This window comes from Dama dama, chromosome 16, assembly GCF_033118175.1.
Source record: "Dama dama isolate Ldn47 chromosome 16, ASM3311817v1, whole genome shotgun sequence".
In the NCBI taxonomy this organism is placed as follows: domain Eukaryota; kingdom Metazoa; phylum Chordata; class Mammalia; order Artiodactyla; family Cervidae; genus Dama; species Dama dama.
Window position 1 is genome coordinate 37,125,254 of NC_083696.1, and position 27,014 is coordinate 37,152,267.

Here is a 27,014-nt window from a genome sequence, read left to right on the forward strand (position 1 = left end):
GATCCCCTGACTCTATCAGAACAAAAGCCCGTCCGCACAAGCCAAAGGATCCAGAATGAACAACAGCCTTCCATCTCCTGATGTAGCAGAACCTATTGCCTTTTATTGATCAACTTTTCCAGTTTGTCTTTCATTAAGAGGCCTTGTCATTTAATGAAAACTCACATTTCAAAGTGGGACAGCAAGACCATTTTCAGTTATCCTCTGGAAAGTGAGCTTACTATTAGAGATGCATGTCTGTGCAATGGGAAAGCTTCTCTGGCCATTACCAGCACTCACTGTCGGTAGGGGGCTAAAATGCACAGAAGCTGCACCAGCTACAGACATAAGTGTGCCCTATGGAGAAAGGGCACAGACCTGGAGAAAGCCCTGGGCCTCAGTGTTCCAGCTGCAAAATGAGGCGACTGCAACAAATCACCTCTACGTCCCAGACACAGCCCACACCTAGAGCCTGGGGTCAGGTGTCCATCCCCCAGCAACAGAGATTTTGATGTTGAGGCTTTACCTGCCCTTTGAGCCAACCATCAATTAAAAGCACCTTTTTCTAAACTATAAAAAGAGAACATGGGACATCCCTAGTGGCCCAGTGGTTAAGACTTCGCCTTTTAATGCAGAGGGTTCAGGTTCAATCCCTGGTTGGGGAGCTAATAAGATGCCACATGCCTTGCGGCCAAAAAAAAAAATCAAAATATGAAACAACAGAAGCAATATTGTAACAAATTCAATAAAAACCTTAAAAATTCTCCATGTTAAAAAAAAAAAAAAAACTTTAGGATTTCCCTAGTGGTCCGGTGGTTAAGGATCCGCCTGCTGACGCAGGGACACAGGTCCCAAGGAATATACCACACGCCTGCGCGCCACAACAGAGCCTGTTCTCGGCAACAAGAGAAGCTGCCACAGTGAGAAGCCCAGGCACCAAAACTAGAGCAGCCCCCACTCAGCCCAACTAGGGAAAACGAGTACAAAAAAGACCCAGCACAGTCAAAAATTAATTCAGTTTTTAAAATCTTTTAAAAAGAGAGAAAATGATCAGACATTCTGAATACCCCACTAAGCAGGATATAAAATTCAGCAAAGAAAATCTTCCTTTACCAAACTAAGATGGAAAGTATGTTTTCTTGGGGAGGGAGTGACAGAACTCGCCAATAAACAGAGCTGAATGCTTTCAGCCAGGAAAGAAATTTGGGTGACAGTAAAGAGGTACCTCTGTAACGCCCAAGGAGATGTCATGTCAGAGCCACACTGCCCATTTTAATTGAGTCTCAGTGAAAGAAGAATAAGAGGAGAGGTGTATAATGAAATGAGAAATGACTGCTAAAGCCAACTGCTACCAGGAAGCAAAGTTAGCCCTTCAAACCTCTCAGGATCCAGGTGTCATGATAGAGGGTTTTGACTGGGCTTTCCTGGTGGCCCAGTGACTAAGACTGGGCTTCCATTACAGGGGGCCTAGCTTTGATCCCTGGTCAGGATACTAGATCTTACATGCATCGATCCCTGGTCAGGATACTAGATCTTACATGCATCAACAAAGATCCTGCATGTTACAACAAAGACCCAGTGGAGCCACATAAATGTTCTTAAAATAAAAAAAGTTTTGACTGTCAGGATCAAAACTGGGCTGCAGGGACTTCATTGGTGGTCCAATGGTTAAGACTCTGAGTCCTCAATGCAGAGGGCACGGGTTCGATCCCGAGTCAGGAAACGAGATCATGCACACTGTAATTAAAGATCCCACAGGCATCAAGTAAGATCTGGCGCAGACAAAATAAAATAAAATTTTTAAAAACTGGACTACAGGGCCTACTCCCCTCCTACAGAACCTGCCCAAGCTGTGTCACACCCACTGTCTCACAAAATCCTTACAGCAACCCTATTAGGCAAGACAGGCTGATCCTGGCCCTTTTGACAACTGACAAAACCAAGACAGAAACGTGGGGTAACTTGCCTGAGCTAATGAGCAGAGGGTCAAGACCCGAATTAAGGTCTCTTGATTCCTGGCTCTGTGAAGATGTGTCATCAAGAAGTTGAGGCCTCAAATTCTTTCCGTTAGACCTCATGCTTCTCCTTAGAGGATCTCCAGAAGGGAAAAAACAATGCAGAGAGCTGCAACCCCAAGTCTGATAAACTGTTTGATCTTCCCTGTTCCTGCTCCTCCTCGAAAAATGCCATGTGCCCGGGGTGTTCCCCAGCCAGGCTTGTGAAGGGCTGAGCGTTATGACCCTTGCAAGTGGGGGCCGAGCCAAAGTGATTCAGAGAAATGGGGAGAGATGGGGCCCAGGCAAGGGCCAGGAGACCTTTGAAGCGGCTTGCGTGCCGCCATCTGGCTGTGCAGAGAGAAGGGCTCCTGGGCTCCAGAAGAGGGATTAAGTTCAGTTGATGAATGCACGGCATGAGTCATTCCTCCTGGTTGCTCTCCAAATCCCTCCTGGGATGCAGGGGGACAGCTAAGGCATCCATCATGTGCTTCTGTTGGGAGATCAGAGATGCTCGGCACACCACCATCTAGGTGAGCATCTTCCCCTGCTGGATGCAGCCTCCCGCTCAGTGACAGACAATCACTAGCTGATCACTAGTTCTCCCTTCATATCACAGAAAAATGACTTCTACATACAAGCTGGGTTGAAGGATCTTTCTGTGTCTTGGGGACCGGGCAGCCCAATGCCCCATCACAAACTGCAGGTGGGCACTGTATCCAGGATGTCTGTGAAGCATCCGGATGCTGGGCACAGAGCAGCATTGGTGAGCACACTCTTTATTTTGGGGAGGGGCTGGATTTTTGGTTTGTTTTCATTTGTTGGCTTGGCCATGCAGTGTAGCTTGCAGGATCTTAGTTTACTGGCCAGGGATTGAACCCACACCCTCCACAGTGAAAGCGCAGAGAACTAACCACTGGGAGCTTCCCACGTGGTGCTAGTTGTAAAGAACCCACCTGCCAAGGCGGGAGACATAACAGATGCGGGTTCAATCCCTGAGTTGGGAAGATCCCCTGGAAGAGGGCATGGCAACCCACTCCAGTATTCTTGCCTGGAGAATCCCATGGACAGAGGAGCCTGGCTGGCAGGCTACAGTCCATGGGGTCACAAAAGAGTCAGACACGACTGAAGTGACACGCACTAACCACTGAACCGCCAGAGAATTCCCGTGAGCACGCTCTTTGACTGTTCAAAAGCAAGCAGTGCTCTTTATTCTGTGGTCCAAGAGTGCCAAGAGCCCAGCCCTAACACGTGCAAGCTTCATGGTTTTAGGCAAGTCACCTGGCTTCTCTGGACTTCCCATTACTCATTTACAGCCTGAGGATGAGTATGTGCACGCTCAGTCGTGTCCGACTCTTTGTGACCCCAGGGGCTATAGCCCACCAGGCTCCTTTGTCCACGGGATTTCCCAGGCAGGAATACTGGAGTGGGTTGCCATTTCCTCTTCCAGAGGATCTTCCCGACCCAGGGATCGAACCTGTGTCTCCTGCATGTCCTGCACTGGCATTTGAAATCCTTACCACTGAGCCACCTGGGAAGCCCCACAGCATGAAGACAAGCCCAGCTATCTTCAGGGTCGACGTAAGGATTAGAAATGCTGTGTACAGTCTACGGCCATACCACCCTGAACACGCCCGATCTCATCTGATCTCAGAAGCTAAGCAGGGTCGGGCCTGGTTAGTACTTGGATGGGAGACTGCCTGGGAATACCGGGTGCTGTAGGCTTTGAAAGGAAGAAAGAAAGAAAAGAAATGCAGTGTACAGGGTTTGCACTGGCGCACAGACTCCAATAAACTGTATCTGTTTTCTCTTCCTTCTAAATCATCTTACCTTCTTCTACTGTATCTTGTGCAAAGGATGGAACCATGCAGCTCCCTGCTACGATTCCTTGCAGGTTGGTGCATGGGTCCAGAGAGCAGCCACTGGGTCATTCCCCTTCAGAAGCATTCAGAGGACAAGAGAACTCCATGCAAGCCCCTTGGAGGAAGAGTTACGCATACTGGGGTGTACCTGGGCAGCCAGCTTTACGCTGTTGTCCTGATGTAACAATTGCAATTCTGTCGCTCAGTCACGTTTGACTCCGTGACCTCGTGGACTGCAGCTCACCAGGCATAACAACTAGTAGCAGCCTTTTCACTCTCAAAAGCGCATCCAGTTTGGACAATAACTTAAATGCCCATTCTACACACAGGGCTGAAGCCCCCATCTAATTATGTTAAAAGACGCTAAAACAAACCACCAGTTCTGAGCCTGTTGTTCGGATACTCTGTGGGGCTTGCATTTAACTCTGAAGCAAAAACTACACTGTCTCCAAAATACAAAGTCCACCCCCCCTTCCACAGGGCTCAGTGAAGTGAAGTGAAGTGGAAGTTGCTCAGTCATGTCCTACTGTTTGCAACCCCATGGACCATAGCCCGCCAGGCACCTCTGTCCATGGGATTTTCCAGGCAAGAATACTGGAGTGGGTTGCCATTCCCTTCTCCAGGGGATCTTCCTGACCAAGGGATCAAATCTGGGTCTCCTGCACTGCAGGCATATTCTTTACTGACCGAGCCACCAGGGAAGCCGTGAGGGAACCGGGGGCTCAGAGCGACCCCCAAATTATCTGCCAATCCCTCAGGACATAGTTTTCTAACTACACTCTCTTTTTGCTTTAACTAGAGATCTGTTCTGCCATTTTTTCCTACCTCCATGATTTGTGGAGCTAATGAGCCAAAGCGAAAAATAAATAAACGACAATAATAAAGATTCCCAGCTGAATGAAAGAAGCAGAAGTGAATATAGAAAAAAAGACATTGTCTGCCTGGATGGACAACATGGATGGACTTAGAGATTACTATCCTAAGTGAAGTAAGCCAGACAGAGAAAGACAAATATCACATGATTTCACTTATATGTGGAATCTTTTTTTAAAAAAGATACAAACGAACTAATTTCTAAAACTGAAATAGATCCACAGACATGGAAAACCAATTCATGGTTACCAAAGAGGAACGTGTGGGGAGGGATAAATTAGGAGGTTTGGCTAATATATACACACTGAGATATATAAAAACAGGGCTTTCCCAGTGGCTCAGTGGGTAAAGAATTTGCCTGCCAATGCATTAGACGCAGGAGTCAAGGGTTCGATCCCTGGGTTGGGAAGATTCCCTATAGAAGGAAATGGCAACCCACTCCAGTATTCCTGCCTGGGAAATCCCATGGACAGAGGAGCCTGGCGGGCTACAGTCGGGCACACCTGAAGCGACTGAGCACAAAAGCACGTTATAAAACAGATAAACCAACAAGGACCCACTGTACAGCACAAGGAATGATGCTCGGTATTTTATAGTGGCCCAGAAGGGAAAGAATCTGAAAAAGAACATGTGTATGTGTGTAGCTGAGTCACTGTGCTATACACCTGAAACTAACAGATTTCTAAATCGAGCATATTTCAATAAAATACATTAAAAAAAAAACAAAACACATTTTGTGTTTCTTAAATACATTTTAATACATTAAAAAAAAAATACCAGGCACCAACCGTCAGGGCCCAACGCTGTCACCTCTGAGGGGTCTGACACAGTCCCTTCATTTGATCCCACAAGAGAGGAACGGGTCCCTGGCCAGTCTGCCAGAGAGGAGCAAGCTCTGAGTCCCATAGGACTCTTATGCCACGCGTCTCTGAGTGTGAGGCCCTCTAAGGCTAAAAGCTCCTTTGCCAAAACAGCCCCTAGAGAAGAATTTGTCACCAGCACTGCCAGAGGACTGACCCAAGGCCAGGCACTGGAAGCGCAGCAAGCCTCGAGGCTGTGGGAAGGGTGATGCTTGTGCAAGGGAATGCAGACCTCCTTGCATGAATCCACCACTAAAAACGAGGGGTCCAGGCGCTCAACAGCATGATAACAACCCATTATAAAATTGGCCCCATTTGAATTCCTTTTTTGGCTAAAAAGTCAAATCTAGCAAGAATTATTCACTAGATGAGCTGCTTGTTGATGACATTGCTTTGCATCTGTGGGGTCAAATGAATTGTCAAAGAAAATTAAGCCCCAAATTCTTTCAGCGATTATTCAGAGGGCAAAAAAAAAGAGTGAAAAAAAATTTTTTGTATAAGAAGTCATTTTAAAGGGCTTTTTATAGATGATGGTTTCTCCTGCTGGGTTGGAAACATGAATTCCATTAACATGGGGTGAAGATTAAGCTTGAATTTCTTTCTGATCTCCCCAAGCGGCAGGAAAGGGAGATAACCCATCTGGAATCAGCCGGTACATGACTGCATCCATGGATCAAGAGAGATGAACAGTAGGAGAGACTGTTGTTCAACAGTCATGTCTGACTCTTTGTGACCACATGGACTGCAGCACACCAGGCTTCCCTGTCCTTCATTATCTCCCAGAGTTTGCTCAAACTCATGTCCTTTGAAACAGTGATGCCATCCAACCATCTCATCCTGCCCCATGTCATCCCCTTCTCCTCCTGCTCTCAATCTTTCCCAGCATCGGGGTCTTTTCCATTGAGTCAGCTCTTCACATCAGGTGGCCAAAGTATTGGAGCTTCAGCTTCAGTCCTTCCAATGAATATTCAGGATTGACTTCCTTTAGGATTGACTGATTTGATATCCTTGCTGTCCAAGGGACTCTCAAGAGTCTTCTCCAGCACCACAGTTCAAAGCATCAATTCTTTGGCGCTCAGCTTTCTTTATGGTCCAACTCTCACATCCATACATGACTACTAGAAAAACCATAGCTTTGAGTTTATGGAGCTTTGTTGGCAAAGTAACGTCTCTGCTTTTTAAAATTTTGTCTAGTTTTGTCATAGCTTTTCTCTTAAGGAGTAAACGTCTTTGAATTTCATGGTTGCAGTCACCCTCTGTAGTGATTTGGGAGCCCAAGAAGACAAAATCTACCCCCATTTCCACTTTTTCCCCATCTATTTGACATGTGATGGGACGGGATGTCATGATCTTGTTTTTGATGTTGAGATATCAGATTAGATAGATGGATTAAACAGATGATGTTGATTTACATAGGTAAGAAACAGCTAGAAATATGAACTAGATATATAAGAAAAATGACAGATGATGACAGCTTAGATGCCATGCCATCTGTCTCTGGGTTATGTCCAGCTCTTTGCAATCCAATGGGCTGTAGCCCACCAGGCTCCTCTGTCCAAGGGATTCTCCAGGCAAGAATACTAGCGTGGGTTGCCATTTCCTTCTCCAGGGGATCTTTCCAACCCAGGGACCAAACCCATATCTCCTGCATTGGCAGGCAGATTTTTTACCACTGAAGCACCTGGGAAGCCCTAATTGGTATCGATATTTAGATAAAGAATAGAGATGCTGGCTAAATCATAGATTAGATAGGTGGACAGATCCATTGAACATTGATCCACTGATTCACATAAGCGCCAAAAGTGTCACAATAATCATGTACAGCACAGTCTCACTTACCTTGCATATAACCCTAAGTAACAGGAATTTATTATCTCCATCTTACAGACATGGAAATTGCCATCTAGAAATATACTGAACGAGTGAAAGTCGCTCAGTCATGTCTGACTCTTCCTGACCCATCGACTGTAGCCCACCAGGCTCCTCTGTCCATGGAATTCTCCAGGCAAGAATACTGGAATGGGTAGCTATTCCTTTCTGCAGGGGATCTTCCTGACCCAGAGATCGAACTCAGGTCTCCCGCATTGCACACAGATTCTTTACCTCCTGAGCCACCAGGGAAGCCATAGAAATATATGAGATCACACTCAAACAGAAAGTACTAGAAAGGGAAAATTAAACTTTGGGCTTCTGATTACTGGACCTCTCCCAGCCCTGCCTGCGCTGTTCTTTGCAATTCCACCCTCTGGAACATGCTCCAGTTTCTCCCAGCTGAGAGAAAGAGAGAGAGGAGCTGAGACAGACCATATGAATGCTTGCCTTAAAAGTCTCTGATTCTATGTTATTACCAGGCCCCTTTGATTTTTCTCTCACAGGCTCTCCACAGGGAAGGATTCCAGGTCTGACCTATCATTAGAGGGAGATTAGGTCATAAACACTATTGACTCAACCTAAAGACAGTAGGGTTTCCTCGGGGAAACCAGCACAGCAGGTGGTCCACAGGGCTGGGCCCGGCAGTCCATATCCCAGCTCCACTCTGCCTTCAGCATCCCCTCTCATCCCACGCTGTACTGTCCATCATCTCTCACCCACCCTGACTCCAAGTCATGTGCATGAGTGCTAAGTCACTTCAGTTGTGTCCAACTCTGTGCGATCCTAAGAACTGCAGACTGCCAGGATCCTCTGTCCATGGGATTCTGCAAAGTCCTACCAGCACCCTACTAGGTACCAGCTAAACAAAACCTTCCAGGACACCGAGGACAGCACCTGAAGGAGGAGACCCTTTTCAGTGACCTGAGCTCAGACCCATCCCGTTTCCTAAGTTTCTGAAGGGTATCCAGCTACAGGATCCACCCACTCCAGGTCACGCCACTGGAATCCCCTTCCCATAGCAAAGAGGCCAGGATACAGCAGAGAACTGAGGGCAGAAGGCACCTCTAGCTTTTAGGAAACCTTGGCAGACCTTCACTAAGTTTCAATAGAAATCCAACTGCTGGACTAGGCACCTAGATTTGGCTCTTAAGCCTGGCCACTACAGGAAGCTTTAAAACTACCAACCTACCTACTTAGAGGGCTTTCCTGGTGGTTCAGCGGTAAAGAACCCACCTGCAATGCAGGAGACTCAGGTTCAATCCCTGGGTCAGGAAGATCCCCTGGAGAAGGAAATGGCAACCCACAACAGTGGAAAAATCTGGAAAAATCCCATGGGAGGAGGAGCCTGGTGGGCTGCAGTCCATGGGGTCGCAAAGAGTTGGACATGAGTTAGCGACTAAACCACCACTGCCTACCTAGCACAGTCAAATCAGAAGTTCTGGTCTCTGGGCTTGGGAAAAACTCCCCAGGGGATTCCAGTGTGCAGCCGAGGTTTGCAACTGGCTCATCGCAGAATTTCCCTTCAGAGAACAGTCAGCCTCAGCCACAGGGACCCCACCCCCGCAGCATCCTCCCTATCATTAGGGGAACATTTAGTCACATTCAAAGAGCGCTAGCTCCCATAGGGGTTAACCAGAAAGAACTCTAATTTCTACTCACTGTCATTCCCCTGGGTCATTACCATGGCAGTTCAGACAGACTAAAAGCAAGGAATTTGGGTAAATGGCTTCACCCAACAACAGCAGCCAGTTGGAGGCAGAGCCCTCAAAGCCCAGAGAAAACAATCATTTCCCGAGAAGAAACAGGGAAGTCCTTTCAAAGAGGAGAAAGGGGAAAGCCAGGGAAAGGGCCCCTAATGGAGTGATCAGGGATCAGAGCGATGGACAGCAGGTAGAAAAAGGCAGACCCTTCTGCTAAACCCTTGCCTATGACAGTCATTTATCCCTTTAAGACACCGTGTACGATTAATCGTTTAAAGGAGGACAGAATGTTCACCTATTATGAAAAGCCACTCTGATGAAAAGCACAGCAGTCCGGGGCCAATCTGGGCAGGGAGATGAAACAGCTGCTCCGTCCTAGTTCCTGCCTTGAACAGGAGGTGCCTTCAAGAAAACCACTGAAAACGTACCTCATGGTTAGTTTTCCTAAGTGACTAAGTGGGTATGTCCCATCTTACTAATCACTTCTGACTTCTCCCCTACAACTCAGCACTGAGGCTGTCCAGGGAGCAGTCACAGCGCCAGGCTCTGGAGAGAAGGTACGCAGGCAGGTTTGGGGGGAGTGATGGAACGCAGTGGGGTGGTTTCCAGCTGTGCTTCCCCAAGCCCTAGGATTTCCCAGAGGCAGAGGAGCTGCCAAGACAGAGGGGAAGGAAGAAGTGGAAGAGGATCCGGGCCCTCCCATGGCCCAGCAGTGAGTGACAGCTGCCCTCTTTCATCAGTCTCACTTGCCACGTAGGGGCTCCCCTGTCAGATTTCACATGAGAAGAGGAGAACAGTGCTAAAGGTCCCAAGAGAAGAAGGAGCCAGGGGGTCAAGGCTTTGGTCCAGACTCAAGCTGCTGTTCATCAGGCAGCCAGCTTCCGTGGATGCCGCGGGCCATATAGTAATGGGTAGCGCCAGATCCATGCACTCCGGAAATCTCTGCCAGCTCACTCAGCCAGCACAGGGAACAAAGGTCTCCTTGGACACATATGTGTCAGGCAGGCTCTTATCTAGCCATGCAGAAGCCTGAGCCCATGCGATGCTGACTGTCGGAAGCCTGTCCCTCTCATCAAAGGTCTTGCTGGAGTCGATCACAGGCATATTCCCAACCACACCCCCTAGTTCTAGCTGTCACTCTGGGCAACAAGACTAACAGGACATACCCAACCATCAGGATATCCTGCTCCATGGAAAGTCAGAGAATAGGCTCTAGGAGCAACCAGTAATGGGACTCTCCACCCTCTGTGTACAGGAGTTAGACCTGATCACGTAGGATGGAGATGCCTTCTTAAGAGATGACGTCACCCTTCTGTGGCCTGGGGTGACTCCTAAAGCTGTAACTGCCAGTGCTCAGGGCCAGAGGCCAGGCAACACACCCTGAACAGATTAGGGTAAATGCCACAATGTCCATGAAATAGGGTCTAGGACCCAAACAGAACTGTCTCTGCTTCCCGAAGGGCCTCCACGTGTGTGTGCTCAGTTGTATCCAACTCTTGTCATCCTATGGACTGCAGCCCACCAGGCTTTTCCAGGCAAGAACACTGTAGTGGGTTGCCATTCCCTTCTCCAGGGGATCTTCCTGACTCAGGGATCGAACCCAGGCCTCCTGCATTGCAGGCAGATTCTTTACCATCTGAGCCACCAAGGAATCCTTGTATGTTAAAGTGCAATTATTTTGGATACACTATTGTTGTTGTTCAGTCAAACAGCTGTGTCCAACTCTTTGTGACCCCAAAGACCGGAGCCTGCCAGGCTCCTCTGTCCATGGGATTTCCCAGGCAAGAATACTAGAGTGGGTCGCCATTTCCTCCTCCAGGGGATCGTCCCAACACAGGGGTCAAACTCGCATCTCCTACATCTCCTGCACTGGTAGGCAGATTCTTTACCACTGAGCCACCTGGGAAGCTCCCAGAAGGGGCTAACAGACTCTAAATCCCACTGGGCTATGAGCTCAACTCATGAATGGCCTCCTTCACGAGAACAGCATCTATGGATGTGTGTGCTAGCCCTTCAGGAAGTGGGGGCTACATTCCAGAAGGATTCATCTTTTTCACTCTCTTCCTCTGCTCTGCTTGGCACCAGGTGTTAGGTGGTCAGGCCAAAATATCCCAGGGAGTGCATGGGTTCTTGCAGTTCCAGCCATTCGTGGCCAAGATTTGCACAGCGACACCTGAGCTGGTCCCATTCTGTGGTGTCGGCTTCAGAAGGCACTCATGTCCATAGGTGAAATGTACACTTTCACCCACGTGGGGCTTGGGGAGGATGTGAGGCGGAGCGGACAGAAAGAACCCATGCCCACAGCCCATCAGATAATGTGGCTTTCTAACTGCCAGCCCACAGGCAGATGTTGTGGGGACAACTCAGGTCCTGGACTCAGAGACTTGCGTCTGATGTGGTTGGGTTTTCCTGTAAGCACTTTCTAACCCAAGTCAAATGAAATGATGCAAAGGGAATAATCAAAGTATGGATTACAGATGCATTCATATTCCAGTGCATGTGTGTGTTCACACATGGACCCGTCAGAGGCAGGGAGCAAACCCAAGCGCCACGTGGATGAAGAAATGACAAGCAGTGGCTGTGCCCCAGGGATGCTCCGAGCCAGGAAGGCCCTTCACCTTGATGTAGGCCTTCTGCCTCCACCAGCACGGCTCTCTAGGAAGAGCTGGATAAGCCAAGGGGCTTCAGAGATGACTGCTGAGTCCTCCGTGGTGCTCAGGGACCACCCTGTGCACTCAGAGAGCAAGCTCCCTCATGAGAGGACCAGCATCCCCACTTCCTTCCGAAAGATGGAAGGAGCAATCCCCCTTCACGACCTCAGGCTGATGCTCAGGCTCTGGGTTTTCCCCTCCAACTTCTCTCCCCCAACCATTCCAACAGTTGATTGGGCCACAGTGGCCAGGGGCAGACAACAGAAATGAGGGCAGTACTAAAGAGACAGTTGCTTTGGGGGAAATGAACACAACCAGTGAATGTTGTCAACACCAGACCCTCCTCCCCACCCCCAGGATTCTTGGTCCACTGGCACAATATGCAGATGAAGCAGGAAACCAAGTCCCATGAGCAAATAAGCTCATCCCATCATTCATTCATTCACTCATTCAGCCATGCATCAGTGGAGCAAGTGTCTCAGGAGTAAGACACTGCTGGGGGTGGCGAGGGGCAGAGCGGGTGGGGATGAAGACGAAAGAGACAGGGCTTCCCTGGTGGTCCAGTGGTTAGGACTCCACTTGCCAATACAGGGGACACAGATTCCATCTCTGGTCCAGGAAGATCCTACATGTCGCAGAACAACTAAGCCGATGTGCCACAACTACTGAGCCTGGGCTCCAGAGCCCAAGAGATGCAACCAGAGAAGCAACCACAATGAGAAGCCTGTGTGCAGCAAAAAAGACCCAGAGCAGCCAAATAATTTTTATAAAGACAAAAGAGGCAGAGGAGCCATGATCAAACCGTAACACAGGACAAACGTCCTGAGGACTAAGGCAAGATCCTTAGCCATCTAGAGCCTGCAGATCTGGCATGGACCTCCAAGAGCCCGACTTTCCAATAGCTCCCCAAGCTCACGTGACAATCACCAGATTCAAATACAGATTCACAGGTCCCCTCAGCACCCTCCAGGTCAAGAGGTTGGGTAGGGCTCAGGAAACTGAATGTTTTAAGAGGCACCCCAAGTCACATCAGGGAACCCAGTCTGCTGACCACACTTAGCGAACCCCCGCTCCCAGCAAACAGTCAGGTCGGTCCTCCTGCAGTTGGAGCCTCTTTCCTCTGGCTCTGTAGAGAGTAGAGATCCAGAGGGCATCTCCGTGGAGATGGGAGGTTTCTGGTACCTGATGTGAGATGGAACAATAATAACCACCACAGCTGAGTGCTGACTGAGGGCCGGGTCCTGTTCTGATGGCTCCACCGTCGATCTCTGCGACAACTATCCCCAGTCTGCAGCTGAGGCTTAAAGCAGAGGTCACACAGGTGGCAGGGGGTGGGGTCACAGTTGCAGGTGTGCCCTCCCATACCTGTGACCTGCACTGGTGAATGGGGTGAATGTCCTGCCCTCTGGCCCCGGTCTTCCCCTCTATAAAATGGAGATAACTGTTCTTGCCTGCTTCCTAGAGACTCTGGGGTCTGAACTCTGATGGTCACAGAGCCCCCAGGACGCCAGCAGCACTTTCAACAAACGGCGCCCTTGCCACCTCCATGACCCCTCAGCTGGTCTGGATGCCGCCTACTGGGTGTGTGTCTAGAGCCTCTGCCCACCCATCACCAGACGGAAAGGGCAAAGGACGTTCCCTCTGCCCCGCATGGAGGGCCCCTTACAAAGATCTCATTGTACTTTTCTCAATGACAGCCTCTGTTTCATGGCAATAATATTATTTTCTGCCACTGACGTGTCACCTCCATTTCCAAACTGGGACCATTTGGCTGCATTTTGCACTGCAGGCTGTGCCTTGCAGACAGAAATGGAGCCTCCAAGTCCCGTGACCTGAGAAATGCACAGCAGGTAGCAGGTGAAGACACATCAAGTAACATGACGTGCAGCAACGCAGAAAGATGGGAGAGAGGGGTTATGGGGAGCATGGTGCTCCTTCAATGGCTTATTTCTGTTTTCACTTGAAATTCTTCAAAGTGTCCAAAGTATTTAGTGCTGGCCTCAATATTCATTAAAGAAGCTACAATCTCATTGAAAGAGCAGGTCACAGGTACCAAAGAAGTCTCACTAAGCTAGCTATTATTCCTCTTTGCAAGGCTCCACTCTGAAGCACACTCTAGCCACTCACTCACTTGAAGCAATACAGAATGCATAATCAGCAAGCAAAAAAAATAATTCTGATTTCCTCATCTGTATTATTACCACGTGTCTCTTGAGGGAAGGGCAGGCAGTGGTAATTCTATACAGGTCAGTAACCATGGGTGGGCACTTGCAGGAGCAGTTAATACTTCTCCAAGGATATACAAGCAGTGGAGTTTGGAGTGTGACCACTTGGGAACACATCCCCACCACCTCTGCTTACTTTCATTCTTTGAGATTTGCTCATTAAATCTCCCCACTTTTTAACTGTGCCAGCAACTCTGCCTTAAAGGATGCTTGCATTCTGCCTGACTGAGTGGGTCAGGCAGTCAGATTTTTTCCCCCTTCTTTGTTCCAATGCACAATAAAGCCATCTGCTACGTATTCTGGGCCTGCGGTCCAGGGGCAGGACTCTGGAGACATCCCTCATCCCTCCACAGAAGGAACCCACCAGAAAGTCAGGGAAAGATGCTCACGCTGCTGAGAAAGAAGGCCAAAGGGAAGGTGAGGCTATCAGTAGGAAGGGATGTGCTCACGAGTGAAGGTGGGTGGGGGAGGGAAGGCAGAAAGAGACAAGAGGACTTCCCTGGTGGTCCAGTGATTAAGACTGTGCTTCTACTGCAGGGGGCATGGGTTCAATCCCTGGTCAGGGAACTAAGATCCCACATGCCACATAGCATGGCCAAAGAAAGAAAAGGACAAGAAGCAGGAAAGGCGCCAAAGAATGGATCAAGTGTAAAAAAAAATTTTTTTAAAAACAGTGAGGAGTGAAGAGGCAGAATCAAGAAAGCAGGATGGAGTCTTTCAAGTAAGTCGGAGAGAAAGCAGAGTGTTGACGGACCTGTGGAGCAAAGTGCAAGTAATTAGAGGCAAACTGCGTCTCTGAGCTCAGTGAGTTGCCCAATGTGGGAGCTGGAAAGGACATCCAGGATCCTCTAGTGCAAATCCTTCACTGTGCAGACGAGCAGCCGCGAGAACTGAGGTGATTCCCAAGGTCCCACAGCAAGTTGGTGCGGCAGGTAGACCAGATCTCCAGATGCCTCGTTGGGTATATTTGTACCTCCTAGGGCTGTCCTTTGGTTCAATGATAGACATCACTGATCACTCCCTTGAAGTGAAATGAAAGTCACTCGGTCGTGTCTGACTATTTGCAACCCCATGGACTATAACCCGCCAGGCTCCTCTGTCCATGGATTTCTCCAGAATACTGGAGTGGGTTGCCATGCCCTCCTCCAAGGGATCTTCGCAACCTAGGGACCAAACCTGGGTCTTCTGCATTGGAGGCAGATTCTTTACCGTCTGAGCCACTGGGGAAGCATTATTTGTGACTTACTAACAATCTGTGACCAAGGCAGGGGCCTACAGGGGGGCCTACAGGGACTCCAGACTGAGGCAGTTTATAACCTTGACTGGGTCTTCCAGGCTGACACCCGAGGAGTCTGTTTCTCTAAGGTCCAGTGTGGCTCCACGGCCCACCCTGGAGGAGGTGCGGAAATTCCCACTGGTGCCGGTGAGTCCTAACAGACACCACTGACAAAGCAGCAGGCATCCACCCTAGGCCAGTGTTCCAAGATGTGTGTGGACACCACCCACAACCACAAGAAGGGTACCCTCTAGGTTAAGAGGTAACATGTGCAGTAAGAAAGAAGTAAGGCTTAAAAAAAAAAGCTTTTTCTGGTCAGTGATGACACCCAGAAGACCAGGAAGGACACAAGAAGGTGAATGCTTGATTTAAAAAGTCAAAGAACTCGGACGAGAAGGGGCTGGCAGTGTTCTGCCAGGAGGTAGGGAGGACAAGAGGAAGCTCAGAAACAGATCCTGCAACCTTACACATTAAAAAGAGCATCAATTCAAAAAGTAACCAGCAAGATAGGTTTTTCTAAAGCATAAAGCACTAAGTTCTTTCCACATTGACCCTCTTCTAAACTGAACTACAAGGTTTTAAGACCGACTGTATATTGGCTTTCACTCCTGGATAAAATCTTTAAAAAAAAAAAGAAATAAAATAATGCCAACTGCAGCAACATGGACAGACCTAGAGATGACCATACTAAGTGAAGAAAGTCAGACAGAAGAAGATAAATATCATACGATCCTGCTTATACGTGGAATCTAAAAACTGATACAAATGAACACATTTGCAAAATACAAACAGACTTACAGACATAGAAAACAAATTTATGGTTACCAAAGAGGAAAGGAGCAGTGGGGAGGGAAAAATTACTAGTTTGACATTAAGAGATACACACTACTATATATATATATAAATAAAGAGATAAACAAGGACTGACTGTATAACATAGGGAACTATATTTACTACCTTGTAACAACTATAATAGAAAAGAAGCTGAGAAACAATAGACACACATAGATATATAACTGAATCACTCTGCTATACACACAAAACTAACACAAATTTGTAAATCAACTTCAATAAACAAATAAAAATTTAAAAATTAAGTGTCTAGTGGGTCAATGTACAACTTGCCTACCTCCTCAAAATCAAAATGATATTTGTCAAAAGGGCAACAAACAGGTATGCTGGAAACTGACCATTCACAAACACTTCACATTTGTTAGGAAATATACTTTGGATTCGGCTGAATGAAAAGCACACATCCTACAGAGCCATATTCATGGGACACCAAGGTGTCCATGGTAGAACAATTTTCATATCTTGACAACAACTGAGATCTGCAGGTGCTTCTCTGAGCAGGACTGCCCAACTCCATTTATGTCAAACCCCAAGCAGGAAGTAATCCTTCCATTTGATGTTCTTATCAGTAGAATTAAGTTCCTGGTTCAACAATTCATCTGCTGTACCCTGGCCTCATTCCAAAAAGATACACCCTTTAGGAATTCTTTAAAAAGTCAAAATCAAATACTTAGGAGCAAAGGCTCAAAACTGATAGCTCTGAAGATTCCTCCACGGACTGTTGCTTTCAAAGTCATCACAATTAAATCGCATTTTCAATCTAAGAAAGACAAAAGCTCTAGAGCAGAGAAAGCAAGAAGCCACTTTTTTTTTTTAATCCTACTGAAATTCTCAAGTTCAACTGAAGAACCTTAGAGCTGGACAGAAAATGAGCCTAAGGCTGGCCTGCTCCCATCACTCCCCTTACTTGGAAGACCCATCCGCTGTTCAGTCTAGCAATTTTCAGAAGGAACGACAACAACACAGGCTCATGTTCACGTGACAATGGTGCTCAGGCACTAAGAATATTTGTAAGCTGTCTTACTGATCATGGTGGTTCCTCCAGCCAGGGCTGCCTTGGTGCCTTGGAAGAAGTCATCAGCAGAGGTCATCCCCTGATCAGGCATCTGGAAGCGGGTATGGACATCAATCCCTCCAGGGATCACCATTCTGGAATGGGCTTCGATGGTCTTCACTCCTCCCGGCACAATCAGGTTTTCTCCTATTTGCCTAAATAAACAGGGTGGGCAATAATGACTGTAAATGAAATGTCCTAAATCAAACAGCATCTGACAGACACTTTCACCAAGTCCATAAACATTCCTTCTCTATATTCCAAAGACTTTTCAGGTTATTGTTATTGTTATTACTCATAATGTCTGTGCCCTACTCCCTACCCACAAGAAGCAATGTAGAGCATACTAGGAAACAAAATTTAAATAAGGCACCAGCGGCTGATTCAAGGTTTAGTTACCAGAAAATCCATATGACCAAATGATAACAAAGTCCCAAGGTATTTACATAAAATAATGCCATACTTTATCACACACCCAGTTGAATTACTTATCCTATAACAACTTTCTCCAGACCTGCTTTCACTTTACATTTATTTTCACCATATCCTTTTCAACAAAGAGAAATGAGGATTAAAAGGGTACGGAGTAAAACAAAACAAAGCAAAAAAATAATAATAATAACATTCTTATTATGAAAAGTAAACACTATGATTGAAACTACTTAAAAATATGATTAGCAACTCAGATAACAGAGGTAGAAAATTATTCATTCATGATGAATAATGAATATAAATTAAATTCATTAACATGCATTAATGAATACTCATTCGTGGGTAACATGAATTCCCTTCCCATTTTTAAAAAAGTACCTCTGTTACATCTGTCTGCCAGTTTTTTGAAAAGGTAAAACTAATCACGAAGGAGTTGGTCAAGTTCTAAAACAAATTAGTGATGACTAAAAATAGCACATGGGCTTATTCACTCTTCCGCCAGAGTCTTACGGACCAGATCATGCTGCTTTCCAGTTGGGGGAAAATGGAACATGAAAGTCATGGTATTTGAGAGCCTGGAGCTGAGACTGTCACAAGCAAACACACATGGAGAAAACATTAAATGTTGAAATGTTAAAATCTCTTTTAGGATCATAAATCAGGGTGTGAGTTTCCAGGCAACACACCCGTTCACTACACTTTTCCACTTCTCTGGATTGGTTTGTTGCTGGCCCTTGATAAATGCTGCTTATTTAAAAGATGTCACTTGCTGCAGTGTTTGTCTTTAAACAGATGTGCTATTTCTCCAGGGCCCTGTGAGCTGTCCCAATTGGAAGGGCATGAGGATACTGGGATGGTCTCAACGCACTTAACCCTCTAGGGTCCAAAAATACCCTAATTCCATCACTGTTCTATTGTTTTCTCCCTTGAAACACAATACACAGTAAACACAAGGGCAGTCCTATTTGTGTTCATTGACACTTAAAGAATGAAACCTAAAATTGCCTTGAATGAGGCAGTAATTTTTCTCTGTGGCCTAGTAATTAATTGGGTTCCCTTTGGCCCCCAACAACTTGGATTCTTGATTAAGAAAGCAGATGTGCTATCATGACAATGAGGCTGTATTTTGTACCTGTGTCCTCTAACTATCCTACCCTTCACACACAACAACTACGTTCTAGGAACACCTTTAATATAGTCAATGGATCATAACCCAAGTATTTGGCAACAAGAAAACGTTGTGTCACTTTGGTTAAAAATAGTCAATTACATAACACGTAAGGAAATGGATGTGCATCCAATTGTGGCTTTGAATTCCCTAAATCTGAGCTTTCAAATTCACTAATTACCAGCAATCAAGCTGTGTTTAAACAGATATTAAGTTAGTGTCTCTTTGAAGTCACTAGAGCTGATACTAGACGTCTGAATTGTACATAATGCTTGGGAACACTGCAAGGTACCCAAATTTGTCAAGATGATGAGTTACACTTACTTGATCAACCCATCCTCCATGTATATGTCTGCATAGAATGACTGGTCATCATTAACAATTTTACCTCCTTTGATCAGAAGACGATCACTCTGAAACAAAGAAGTAGTAAGGTCATAATGCATTCCTGATTCACGATAAGACAAATGAGCTAAGAACACTTTCATTGTTCCAAAGAGATGCTCAAAATGAGCCAATTTGGGAAAGACTCAGTGACAAAGGTGAACCTGTATGTGGCAACCTATTCATCACTTGATGAGTCAGAACATACTGGCAAAATTCAAAGCTTATCCTAGAGGAAAAAAATCTTTCTCAATTAGACCCAAAAGCAAAAGAGAATTAAAAAAAAAAAAAAAAAAAAAAGCCCAACAACCTCTCTTTAAAGAGCTATTTAAAAACATTTCAGATAAAGAAGACAATTACTTTAAATAGCTTTAGGTTAAACTTCATTTTAAAACAAAACACACCCACATGTAGGGGAAGTCAATTCTTGGCGAGGTTTGTGTGGGGGAAAAATTAACCGAAGTCTGTTGTCATGGGATACTCTACACAAACACATTTGGTTCAATTATAGCAAGGTTTCAATTCAGTATGTTATCTTTGTGGTAAATCACAGCAACTGTAGGTGGGAAGAAAATACTTCAAAGATGCACCATTTTAACTGTTCAGCTGTTAAGAAAAAGGTAAAGTTTTCAGATAAAGTAGATGAGAGGACAAGTTCTAAAACTCTCACACCATTATTGACTGTACATGTACTTATATTTTAATTGGTGAAAAAAAATATATGACAAGCAGCCCATAAGTCACAAGAATGGAACAGAAATGTTACATTATGATTCATCTCTACAGAAATGCTGTTGATGGAATCTTATGCTAAAATCCTGTGTTCAGCGGACACACACCTGTATTATTCCACAGAAGGGTTAAATGATTGCCCTTTTTATATGGTTTTAATATGGTCCATTTTAACAATGATTAACTCAAAATTCAATTAAAAATAATATTCTCATCAAGTGCAATTTATGTTTAGCACCTACCAAAATGAGAAAATTAAAGCAACTCTTAAAAAAAAAAATGCTGCTTGAGACATAGGGGAAAAGACTTTTACACATAAATGCACACACACTTGGGTTTAGAAAGTATTTATTGTTTCTCTAACATAATGAAAAACATTAAGATTATTTTAATTGTGTACACTGTGGGGGCCTTCCTTCTGCAGACTTTGAGAGACAGAATAAAGAGGCAGCAACAATTCCTGTATTTACATAAAATAAATGTAAAAACCTTTACAAAATCCTGCCCTGTAAACCATGTCACCCCAGCTGCCAATCAAACCTGTGAGGTGGATGGAACCAGATTCTTGTTCCCAGGACACAGATAGAAACTGAGACTCAGAGAGGTTAAGCCACTGGCCCAAAGTCACCTGATCCAGTGCATGAACTGTCTACAATGACCTCCCCCTCTTCCCCAGTACCTAGCTTTGACAGGATAAATATCCCTGGGGAGGCAAGGAGAAGCCCTGCCCTTCACCACCTGCTCGCTTAGTCACTGCGGTACCTGTCTCAGCCATCATGCGAATCCCAGAGCCAACAACATGTTAAGAAAACAAGAGAGAGAGAGAGAAACATCAGAGCCCAGCTCACTCGTGTGGCTTCTTACATAAGAGGTTGGCCATGCTGATGGAGGAAGGGAAACCATGCTATAGGTCCCACTATCCTGCAACCAGATTTTGTTAAAGGGTAAAGGGGGCGCTCTTTTGGAAAAAAAAAAAAAATCAGTCTTGTTGATTGTTTGCTTTTTACATTTTTTTCTCCCCACACTGTCAAACCGAAACTGCATTTTTCATTCACGAAGACAGCGGATTACTTCAGGCTTGCAGCAAATCTGCTCTCCACCCGCCCCCCACCCCACGCCCCAGATTCCTCTCTCGGGCGCAATGAACACATAATGTGGGGTGCCCCCACGCTCGGCCCTTTGGGATTCTGGGTCTCTCGCCCTCAAGAAAAAGCTAGCAGCCACCGCCTCTGCTCATCCTCTAAAACCCTCCGGAGCACACGCCCCCTCCCCCGTGAGTTTGCTCCCACACCCCTCTCTTGCGGATGGGTGTGCCCTTGTGCATCCACTGGAAGCCGGGGTGCCGGTGGCCAAGGAGGAAACCACAGTGAAAGCGCGCCCTTAGACCCAGCCCTAAACACATCGTGACTTTTCAAAGATTCTTTCTTTCAGTCACCGTCTCAGCCCTGGGTTCTACCAGTTTCAATCGCGTTATCATTATATAACAATGAATTTCCCTCGCGTTCCTCCCTCCGCGGGATATCATTCGAGGATGCAGACAGCTAAGATTGGCGAGAAGAGAAGATGGGGGCGGGGGAGCAGCGGGAACAGGAACCTGCGTTCATCTCCCAAGCATCGGAGAGTCATCGCTTGGAGCTCCTCCTGATTTACAGACTAAGGACCCCAAGCCCCAGGGCTGCGCCCGCATCTCCGGCTGCTGCGATCATTGTCTGGCCGAGGCCAGGCCGGGCCATCTGCTCTGCACGTCGCGCAGCGCCATTACCTCCCCGAGCCCGGCTTCGCGCTGTCCCCAACGCCCACCCCCCTAGCCCGCTTTGTATAAGCCAACACGGAGGCCTCCCTGGCTGCAGAAAGACACAAGAAAGCGAGCCCAGAGCCCCGCCAGGATCCCAGCCCCAAACTCTGGGGCGAGAAAGCCAACAGGGCCATCAAAAATCGATCCCGGTCAACAAAAAGCCCACGCCTGTCCGTCCCTACTGCCCCCCCCCTCGCCCCCTCTGCTCATCAACACGTCCCTGTTTTTCCTTCCAGTTTCTCCAGGATCCCGGTACACCCAGCCCTTCTCAGCATCCCTCCGCTGTCATTACGCCTCCGGGCTGAAACCGCTCCTTTTTCTGAAGAACCGGAGGAAGGCTCCAGAAAGCCCCTCATGGTGGGGGCGGGAAATGGGGAAGAATCCATTTCCCCGTCTTCCCCCTCAGGCTCCAGGAGTCCAGCCCCGCAGCACGCAGCCGGGAGAACAATATCCGAGCTTCAACCATGCATATTCAATCTGAGATCCATTTGCTTACACCCCGCAGACCAGCACCGCAGCATCCCGCTCTGACAATAAAAGGATACAGCGGATCTGGCGCGCTACCTAAAACGACCTTAATGCACTCACGCTCCTATTTTAACGCCTTAGAAACTATGCAGCTTACAATTCCATAGGATTGCGTCTCCCATCACGATCGCCTTCCTCGGTAACAAGGGGGTAAAGAGAAAAAAAAAAAAAAAAAAGTTGGGTTCCTCTTCCTCCCCCTGCTTTTTAAAAAAAAAAAAAATATATATATATATATATATATATATGTATATATATATATATATATATATTCTTTAGACCATCTGTGCTACAAAAAAAGGTTGCTGGCCGATCGCATATCGCCCAAGTACCCAACTCACCGTGATGCGTGGAATATTTTTCTTCCCCTGATAAGACATCTCTCTCCTGGGAAAAAATTAATTTCAAAAGAGCAGCTTTAAACAAAAATTGCCAGGAAAGACACTTGGTTATTTTTTGCAGGATTGAAAACTGTGCAGTCGAAGAGCTGGTCTTGCTGATAGCAAATATCAGGAACGTAAGAGATAAATGCAATCCTCTGTCTCTTTTTCTTCCTCTCCTCCAGCACTGCCCCAGCTAGGGCGGAAAAAAAGAAAGAGAGAGAGAGAGAGAACAGGAGGGAAGGGGGTGGAAATAAACTACAGCAATAAAAGCCTCGGTTCAAGTCTGCCACCGCGGCGCATGCGCCGCCAGCCACTCCCTTTCCTCTCGGGCCAAAGCCATCCGCTTCGAGAGAGACGAGTCCTGATTGGTCACAATCGTGGGATATGCAAATAAGTGCAGGCGGGGAGGGGAGCGGCGCGAGTGCGCGAATTGCTGCAGTGCAGCCGAGGGCGGCGGTCGGTGCGTGCGCCCGATCGGGGAGCGCGCCTTTCGCGCCCTTTCTTTGGACCAGGGCCTCGGCCACCGGGGCTGGCAGAGGCCCCAAATGCAGCATCAGCAATGCAGGGATAGCGGAGGGGTGGTCATTACGGACAGGGGGAGTCCAACCCCTAGACGGTGGGCTTAGATGGGGCCCCGGCGGCACGCACCCGCTCGCGCGCGCCCCGATGGATGCCCGCCCGCGCGCCAATCCGCGGAGGCCGCCGCTGCAGCCCCGCGTGGGGTGACTGCGCCGAGCCAATGGCTTTGCTGGCGGCGAGCGCGCGACTGCACGGCCGGCCGGCGCCGCGCCGCCCGGGAGGGGCGCCCGAGCCCTCCTCCCGCCGTCCTCGCCTTTCGCGAAGGCTCGCTCGGCCTCCGCCCAGGAGTCGACGGGGGAATTCAGATGGCAGCGAGCGGAGGGAAGGGGAGCGGGGCGGGTAAGGCTCCGCGAGGCGCCGCGCCGGCCACGCCCGGCCCTGGAGAGGGGCGGCTGGACGCGGGCCTGTGGGCGGCCGGCGCCCGGCTGGGCTCGCCGGGGGCGGAGAGGCGCGGGCCCGAGGTGAGGCTGCGGATAAGTGGAGCCAGAGGCCAGGCTTCGGGCATCCTTGGCCTGGCAGCTGGAAAAGAAAGTCTGAAGCCCTCACTGCTCTAAGCAGGGAAGGAAAGCAGCCAAGGAAGACGTAGTTCGCTGCTGGGGATGGAAACCCCGCCCTAAAACATCCTTTTGTGTCTTGGGGTCGCCAGGAACTTGGGGGCAAGGGAGGAGCATCAACCCCCTGTTGAGGCCAAAAAAGGCTCTGTCTAGGCCCGAGTCTCTTTAATAGTCACTCTCACCTACACGATTTAGGGGGATGAAGCAGGAGGCAAGGGATGGGGGCAGGGCTGGGGAGTACGTTTCACTGCTGCCTGCAATTCTGTTGAGAAACTGTTGGGATTAAAAGTGCCCAGGGAGCATTGTTATAGACTGGCCCCCCAGTTCACATAATGAAGCCAAAAGCCAGGAGATGAACTGGAGAAGCTGGAGGAATGAAGGAAAGGCGATCTCAAAAAGAAAGGTATCCTGAGTCATGTAGAGAACCACCCAGAATCCGTTTAAAACACGGGGAATCTTAACTCCCCAGCCAGAGATCCTACCACACAGGGCTTTTAAGGCCTCTCTTCTTGGGCTAGAAATTAAACAGGTTGGGACCCATTGGCTCTGTCCAAGTCCTTCTCTGATGCTCTTACTTCAGAATCCTTGTAGAAAGAAGAAGCTGAACCACTTGATCGGGAGCCGTCTATCAAAAGTCATCTCTTAGGAAGGTTGCCCAGTCAGGTACAATGACTAAAACATCTGGGCTGGCCTTGAACTTCTCTACTAGAGATCAAACAATAGATAGAATCCTCACGTAATCTATGCCTTCCGGCAACCATGGAGAGAAAAAAAAAAATCTATTTAATTGGCTCACACCTGCTCAGCAAAGATTAGCCAGATAAACGCAAAATAATCCTGAGGCTAGGATGGGCTCACATTTCAAAGTCTCTGCATCTGGCCACTTTGGATGGTGGTTTGTCTCTCCAGAAGGTGTAAGATGCACCCTTTCACTCCTCTTTCTGTAAATTCTAAAGACCCAGAAAGAGGCTCTGGGGCACCCAGCAATCTTCCCAGCTGGTTAATTCATTGCAGTTCCAATTAGCTCTGCATCTTAAAAATTGAAAAAAGGAGCACTTCCCCCTCCAACTCTGCGATGTGCTAAGAGCCAAGTGAGTTGAAGTCAGCAAGTATTGGTGTCAGCCTGAAAGGGTCAAAGTCACAAGTCTGAGAAGACACAGAATGTACCTTCCTACCCAGAAAGCCCTCTGACATTTCCAAGCAGGAGTGGGTGAGGGGCAGCAGGAGGATGGGTATCCTATTAAATCATAAGGAGAATACTACTGGACAAACAAGTAAATGAGGGTCAAATTAATTAAAGCAAAATAACCACTAATGACATTATTTGTTTATATTCTTATTCTATGTTCCTGCTCCCGAATTGCTTGATCGTAAAGGCTTTAACTATACCTTGCTATTTATGAGTTTGCCATTGAATATTTTGCTCCCAAGAGCTTTTATATCCATCTTATTTATATCAACCTTATTTCTATAACCACTGATAGGAGGTTCCTAGACCAGGAGAACTGACATTACCGCTCATAAATATCCAGAGATGTGATGTTTAATTTCATTTGTCTGCTCTGAGTAGAGCCTAAGAGTATTTGGCACGTAGAAGGTGCCAAATAGATTTAATTGACCAAGGACAAGAACTGTCAGCAATCTGCATTGCTTACCATACTTACCGCTCAATAACAATGCAGAGAAGGAATCGATGTGGGGGAGAATTTTCCACCCACTCTGCATTGATTGACTTGTTAATATACAGTATTTTTACACTGTCTTTGGATGAACACTCAGTGAAAATTGCCTGTAAAGTTACAAACCATTGACCCTGAACCAAATAGGTGAACCGATTCTCGGGCATGATTTTTCTGAATTTTTTTAAAACTTAAAGCATTATAAGCTGGCCTATTCTACATTCACGACCCCTTCCCACTCCTTGCCTTCCCACTTCCCATAGGTCTCCCCCAGCATCTAGAAAGAGCCAGAAGTGATGTTGTTGTTTAGTTGTTGTGTCCGACTCTTTGTGACCCCACGGACTGTAGTCCACCAGGCTCCTCTGTCCATGGGATGTCCTAGGCAAGAATACTGGAGTGGGTTGCCATTTCCTACTCCAGGGGATCTTCCCAACCCAGGGATCAAAACTCGGTCTCCTGCATCGGCAGGCAGATTCTATACCGATTTGACACCAAGGAAACCCGAGAGGTGATGGACAATGAGTTAATGAAATAGTTATGCTGCAGACATCCTGGTGCTCTGGAGGAAGGGAGACCCTGCCTCATGATCCGAGAGCAGCAGGAGCGGTATCCTATATCCAGCGATAACCTATATCCAGGTGGTATGTGTGTGCTCTGTCCCTTCAGTCACGTCCAACTCTTTCCGACCCCGTGGACTGTAGCCCACCAGGCTCCTCTGTCCATGGGATCTCCCAGGCAAGAATACTGGAGTGGGTTGCTGTTTCCCCCTCCAGGGGATCTTCCTGATCCAAGGATTGAACCCACATCTCCTTCATCTCTTGCATTACAGGCAAATTCTTTACCACTGAACCATATCCAAGTGAGCACCAAGTAGTTTGAGCTCTCAAAGTCTAGGAGCTCTTTCAAAAGTCTTACTCATCTTTTACCCAAATAAAGAGCCTGACGGAGAAAGGGTTCAAGAAGGATGGGGTGATGGAGTGATGACATCCAGCGTGTTTGAGATGTTCCGGTCCTACAGCCTGCCAGGAACCGGGGGTGGGAGGTGAGTCCCAGTCACTCAAGCACTCCAGCGTGCCGGGGCTGCTTTTGGTTCCTCGGCAGCAGTGTCCCCTCCTGGACCAGCCCCACCTCTGCTCTCGATTTCTTCTTCCCACTTTGGGGAGCAGGGGTAACCATTTCTGCTTCTGTGACCCCACCCCCACCCCCGAGCCTCTGCGGAAGTGAAACCTTCAGGATGTCACCGAGCAAGGGGAGTCCAAATATAAATAGTTGGCCAAGAAGAAAAGATTTCAAGTGTTCACTTTGCTGCAGTACAGACGCCAAGGGCAGTGGCCTCAGATGCAGCCTGCTGCTAAGGTTAAAATGAATGCGGTGGTAAGAGGAAGGACTGGAATTCTGCCTTGCCAAAAACTAAGGGCATCAGCTAGGACACTGAGAGGGAAGTGTTGCCTGCTTCTCTGCGGCTGGAATTGGGCCAGTCTGCAGGGGAACAGTTAAGGACCAACGGGTCCCAGCCTGCCCACTGCCTTTCCCAGTGGGGGCATCCTTTACCACAGGGGACAGGGTGGGGGCTGACGAGGATCAG

General features: G+C 47.6%; 1 protein-coding gene and 1 non-coding gene across 3 annotated transcripts in view; one reads left to right on the forward strand and one right to left on the reverse strand.

The window, feature by feature from the left end:
* The window catches only part of DPYSL2 (dihydropyrimidinase like 2), a 121,120-nt gene that overhangs the window by 57,100 nt on the left and 37,006 nt on the right, over positions 1 to 27,014 (reverse strand). Inside the window, exons 1-3 of one of the 2 annotated variants that reach the window (XM_061163854.1) lie at positions 22,576 to 22,893; positions 19,123 to 19,211; positions 17,169 to 17,353 (exon numbers count right to left, since the gene is read on the reverse strand). In XM_061163854.1, the coding sequence (XP_061019837.1) occupies positions 17,169 to 17,353; positions 19,123 to 19,211; positions 22,576 to 22,614 (313 nt within the window). In that variant the 5' untranslated portion in view covers positions 22,615 to 22,893. Of the gene's footprint in view, positions 1 to 17,168; positions 17,354 to 19,122; positions 19,212 to 22,575; positions 22,894 to 27,014 lie in introns of those variants that run through there. The other variant, XM_061163853.1, reaches the window with a different exon arrangement.
* LOC133071473 (5S ribosomal RNA) lies at positions 3,580 to 3,698 on the forward strand. The gene has a single exon (XR_009696428.1). It is a non-coding gene; the product is annotated as a 5S ribosomal RNA (ribosomal RNA).